The sequence below is a fragment of the Lithobates pipiens genome, unplaced genomic scaffold (assembly GCF_037356315.1).
Source record: "Lithobates pipiens isolate NorthernLeopardFrog02 unplaced genomic scaffold, aLitPip1_a1.2 Scaffold_1, whole genome shotgun sequence".
In the NCBI taxonomy this organism is placed as follows: Eukaryota; Metazoa; Chordata; class Amphibia; order Anura; family Ranidae; genus Lithobates; species Lithobates pipiens.
The window spans coordinates 136,853,128-136,859,127 of record NW_027507685.1 but is presented as its reverse complement, the minus strand read 5'-3'; the positions used below and the strand labels follow the sequence as shown (position 1 = coordinate 136,859,127).

Here is a 6,000-nt window from a genome sequence, read left to right as displayed (position 1 = left end):
GATGGCAAGTGGGCTCAAATAGAGAACAGCTATGTAGGTGGATATAGCGGTATGTACTGGGTACAGAGCACGCAGACAGCACACACTACTGACTGCAAGCTCTATTATAAAAGATAGATCACTAGCTATATAGGTGAGGTGAATATAGCAGTGTATACTGCGGTCAGGGCACGCAGTCCAATCACGGCCGTCATGTGATGTAAACAAACAGCCGTTCAGATGACAGAAGTCATCGCTGAGGAGAGGAGAGCAGATCGCTGCAGCCGGCTGATGATCAGTGAGTATGAGCTGTTTTTTACAGCTTTTTACTCACTGATCACCAGTCTAGTGTACACACAAATCACCACACAGTAAACACACCACACAGTATAAACACAATGTCCCCACACATGTCCCCAAAACATACATGTCCCCAAATAATAAAAACACATGTCCCTAATAATAAAAACATGTCCCCCACATATGTCCCACTAAAATCACATGTCCCAATGATTATCTGCACACATATGTACGTGATCACCTGCACACATATGTACATGATCATTTGCGTACATACGTCCGTGATCACACAAACCAATTATTATACACTTAACGGAATTTTTTTTACCAAAAACATGTAGCAGAATACATTTTGGCTTAAACTTATGACAAAAATTGATTTTATTGGATTTCTTTTAAAATAGAAAAAAGAAAATATTGTTTTTTTTTCCAAATTTCCGCTTTTTTGCGCTTATATCGCAAAAAATAAAAAACGGAGTCGTGAATAAATACCACCAAAATAAAGCTCTATTTGTGCAAACAAAATGATAAAAATTTCATTTGGGTACAGTGTAGCATGACTGCGCAATTGTCACTGAAACGCTAGAGCGCTGAAAGCTGAAAATTGGGCTGGGAAGGAAGGGGGCGAAAGTGCCCTGTATTGAAGTGGTTAATGAGGGTTACAGCCACATTATATGAATTTCAGGGTTACAGTTATATCCCACCCTTAATTTATACATTTCCTGAGTGTAAATGAAAAAACTAAAAAAATCTTGTTTTTATTCTGGAGAAAGTGCTCGTCTCCTTCGGATCCTGATGTAATTTTTTGGAACACTGATAGATCTTTTTATCAGTACAAATTTTGAGTCACCAAAATAAGGGTTCCATGAATACTCTGGAGAGAGGACCTTTGTAGGTTTGTAATACAGGAAATATCTGTTTAAATAGCTTTCATCATGCCAACGAGCCTCCATGTTCTTTGCCTTATCTGCGAGCATGGCATGGTGGCAGTGGTTGGTTAGTTTGTAGACCTCCTCTATTTTTCCCCCAAAAAAGTTGCCAGTGTAGTAAAAATCCCCCTCATCTGCTGGAATATATCCTGCAGACTGTGGTCTGCGTTCGTTGGGGAATTGTGATCGTGGTACTCCAAAGTAACCTGGGTGAATAACCCCAATCATATCACTCAGGATCTCAGCTCCAATGTGGTAAGTAAATTTCATGTCAACATCAAGGCAGACTAAATAATCCACTTCAGAGGTGAATTGTACAAGTGCAAAATCTCGAATAATCTGCATCCGTCTCATGGTAATGTCCTGCCATCTTTTGTAGGAGGGGGCTTCTATGACAATTAACTGTCTATTCTGACCAAGGGTTATATTAGGAATGTTATTGGGCTGATCAGTGAAGACATAGTAATTGACTCGATATCCCACCATGAAGAACCATTCAGCTGTTTCCAGAAAAGTCTTGATAAACTGAACATATCTGTAAAATAAGGCAATAAAGTTTTTGATTTAGTTTGGTTAATTTAAATGCTTATAATGCAATGAAACAGTCAATGAGCTATATATAGCTATGGTGGTCAACTTTCTTGATATATGGAACCTTTAAGAGCAGACACTGACAAGATCAAAGGGCTACAGAAAATATTAAATACATGTAATACTACAGAAAGCTATCAGAGACTGCAGACAAGCTATATAAATCTACGATATAGGGTTAGAAATTGTGGACATTCATTAAGAAATTGCCATAGACTACAAACAAGCTATAGGAATGGTTGGAGACTGCGGTCATTCTTCTGGAAACAGACACATTACATAGCACTACATTACAGGGTTATGAGGAAGGCTTTTAGATGGCTAATGACGAGACCCAAAGATGGCTGCTGATTTAATGGGTGAAGTTTTTTTTTCTTCCCCAAAATGTCGTCTAGCTATGCTGGAGCTGTGTGTCCTGGCTTCAGTGAAGTATGTCCCCCTTCAGATGATGAGATGTGATTGTGATCTTTTTCCTTTATACTTAACTTGTTATGTATTCAGTTGCAGACAATACATTCATAAAAAGCCACACAGAGAATGGTCCAGAAGTGTAACCTCATTTCTTTTGGGTGGATTAGTTTACTAACCACTAACCACTTACAGTGGTGTGAAAAAGTGTTTGCCCCCTTCCTCATTTCCTGTTCCTTTGCATGTTTGTCACACTTAAGTGTTTCGGAACATCAAACCAATTTAAACAATAGTCAAGGACAACACAAGTAAACACAAAATGCAATTTGTAAATGAAGGTGTTTATTATTAAAGGTGAAAAAAAAATCCAAACCATCATGGCCCTGTGTGAAAAAGTGATTGCCCCCCTTGTTAAAACATACTATAACTGTGGTTGTCCACACCTGCGTTCAATTTCTCTAGCCACACCCAGGCCTGATTATTGCCACACCTGTTCACAATCAAGGCATCACTTAAATAGGAGCTGCTTGACACAGTAAGGTCCACCAGAAGATCCTTAAAAGCTACACATCATGCCAAGAAAATCAGGAACAATTGAGAAAGAAAGTAATTGAGATCTATCAGTCTGGAAAGGGTTATAAAGCCATTTCCAAAGCTTTGGGAATCCAGCGAACCACAGTGAGAGCCATTATCAACAAATGGCGAAGTGCAGGCCTCACTTGCCTCAGTTAAGGTCAGCGTTCATGCCTCCACCATCAGGAAAAGACTGGGCAAAAATGGCCTGCATGGCAGAGTTCCAAGGAGAAAACCACTGCTGAGCAAAAAGAACATCAAAGCTCGTCTCAATTTCTCCACAACACATCTTGATGATCCCCAAGACTTTTGGGACAACATTCTGTGGACCGATGAGACAAAAGTGGAACTCTTTGGAAGGTGTGTGTCCAAGTATATCTGGCGTAGAAGGAACACTGCATTTCATAAAAAGAACATTATACCAACAGTAAAATATGGTGGTGGTAGTGTGATGGTCTAGGGCTGTTTTGCTGCTTCAGGACCTGGAAGACTTGCCGTGATAAAAGGAACTATGAATTCTGCTGTCTACCAAGAGATCCTGAAGGAGAATGTCCGACCATCTGTTCGTGTACTCAAGCTGAAACGAATTTGGGTTCTGCAGCAGGACAATGATCCTAAACACACCAGCAAGTCCACCACCGAATGGCTGAAGAAAAACAAAATGAAGACTTTGGAGTGGCCTAGCCAAAGTCCTGACCTGAATCCTATTGAGATGTTGTCGTATGACCTTAAAAAGGCCGTTCATGCTCGAAAACCCTCTAATGTAACTGAATTAGGACAATTCTGCAAAGATGAGTGGGCCAAAATTCCTCCAGGACGCTGTAAAAGCCTCATTGCACGTTATCGCAAACGCTTGGTTGCAGTTGTTGCTGCTAAGGGTGGCCCAACCAGTTATTAGGTTTAGGGGGCAATCACTTTTTCACACAGGGCCATGATGGTTTGGATTTTTTTTCACCTTTAATAATAAACACCTTCATTTACAAATTGCATTTTGTGTTTACTTGTGTTGTCCTTGACTATTGTTTAAATTGGTTTGATGTTCCAAAACACTTAAGTGTGACAAACATGCAAAGGAACAGGAAATGAGGAAGGGGGCAAACACTTTTTCACACCACTGTATGTGTTTATTCAAGCATTAGCTCACTTGGCCACTGGGTGGAACTCTGAGACTAGAAATGTCTATCTTCAGGTTATCAAGGGAAGTACATTTTAATTTTCAATTTCCACAAAAGATTTCAAGGAATATTACACATTGTGGATCCTCTGCTGTGTAGAGTACATACAAAGAACATAATGAATAATGAACAGAAAGGAAATGGAAGGCACAAACCAATAAGCTTTAAAGTTTTATAATGGGCTGCATTGTCTGTACAGATAGCCACAAGCATATATCCAAAGTGCATTTCTATACACCTTTTGGTATACTCGGGCATCCTACAGACTGAGGGCCATACCCTATTGGAGAGCTATATGATAAAATAAGCATATTGTACACTTTGTTTAGTTTAACGATAACAATATGACTTGTTTAGCTTTGAGGTTCGCCTCTCATATTTGTGAGTTCGGACTGCCTCATTCAGGGGGAGGAAAGTTGCACCATCTTTCGTACAAAAGTATGCTTTCTCCCTGAGTTATCAAAAGCACAAGTAAAATAAAGAACAGGCGGCCAAGAGAAAGTAAATAAGAAGTAATAGAAGGTGGGAGAGGGGATAAGGACTCCAAGATCCGACCTTCACCTTCCAGAAAGCATCCTTATCGGTTATTGTCTGTGGATGAATTATTTGATCCATGGGTCCCATGTTTTTCCAAACACTTTCATTTTATCATTTAAGATTGGTGATAGATGCTCATTTATCATAATCCAGGAAAGTTTGAGCTGTTCAAAAGGTATAATGGCTGACTTCCAATACTTGGCAATAGTAATTTTCACAGATACAAATGTGAAGGTAATAAGTCATCTCTGATTTCTCGAGGCTTCCTCCACCTTGCATCCCATGTTGCATCCCTGTTTTTTCTGTTGTGGAGACTTGGTCAAATTAACTTTGATGAGGGTCTAAATAACATGATACACTCTGATTCAAAATTGCCTCACCTTAGGACACTGCCACAATATATGGTATGCTGTCCCTTTCTGACCACAGCCTCGGAAACACAATGAAGATCCTGCCCCCCCCCCCCCCCCCCTCCCCGGGACATGGGTAGCCAATCTGGCCAGTACCATATACCAACTCAGTAACACTTTATCATTTGCCTCAATGATGGAAGTATTGACAAGAGACCTCAAAGCTTTCTAAACTATTGAGTGTCATTCGTCTAGCTCAAAACTTTCTTGGAGATCCTGCTCCCATTTTTCCATATAACCCTGTTTAGCCGAAGTACGGTATATGTTAGATTAGGGGAAATTGATTTTCTAGTAACCTGTTATGGCATTTTACTATAAAAGATGTGATTCTACCTAAAATGTAATTGAAGGTCTTGTGGTCATATTTATGATTATTTATCTTTTGATATATAACCAGCTACCCATGATATCTTAGCTACACAATGTGTAAACTCATACAATTCCTTGAAACACTATTCATACCCCTTGACATTTTCTACATTTTGTCACCTTGCAACCAAAAACTTAAATGTATTTTATTGTGATTTTATGTGATAGACCAACACAAAGTGGCACATAATTGTGAAGTGGAAGGAAATTGATAAATGTGTTTTTGTTTTTTTGTTTTTTGTTTTACAGATATCTGAAAAGTATGGCGTGCATTTGTATTCAGCCCCCTTTTACTCTGATACCCCTAACTAAAATCTAGTGGAACCAATTGCCTTCAGAAGCCACCTAATTAGTAAATAGAGTCCACTTGTGTGTAATTTAATCACATGCCAACCAGCCGCCACAGTTGAACTGCAACAGAAACAGCTGGGCGAAACAACGTTATGTAACGTTGCTTCTCCCTGTGGCCAGTAGGGGGCGAGCGCATGTTGCCCAAGCCAATGCGATGCCGGGCTCCCGCGATCGCTCGGGGCACACGGAAAACCTGGAACTGTGTGTGTAAACTAGACACGTGCGCTGTTAATAAATTCATTTCATTCTGTTTTCGTATTAGAATTCGTAATTCGTGTCCGAAATTCAATTTGGATTCATACGAATTACGAAGGTTCGTTAACTTTTTGCAACAATTACAAATGTTCGTTATGATGAATTTATCATTATGAGGGGCTC

General features: G+C 39.7%; 1 protein-coding gene across 1 annotated transcript in view; it reads right to left on the bottom strand.

Moving 5' to 3' along the window:
- Nucleotides 1-1,037: 1,037 nt before the first annotated feature.
- The window catches only part of LOC143987424 (histo-blood group ABO system transferase-like), a 93,582-nt gene continuing 88,619 nt past the window's right edge, over nucleotides 1,038-6,000 (bottom strand). Inside the window, exon 3 of the mRNA XM_077486125.1 lies at nucleotides 1,038-1,743. Coding sequence (XP_077342251.1) covers nucleotides 1,038-1,743 — 706 coding nt within the window. The remainder of the gene's footprint in view (nucleotides 1,744-6,000) is intronic.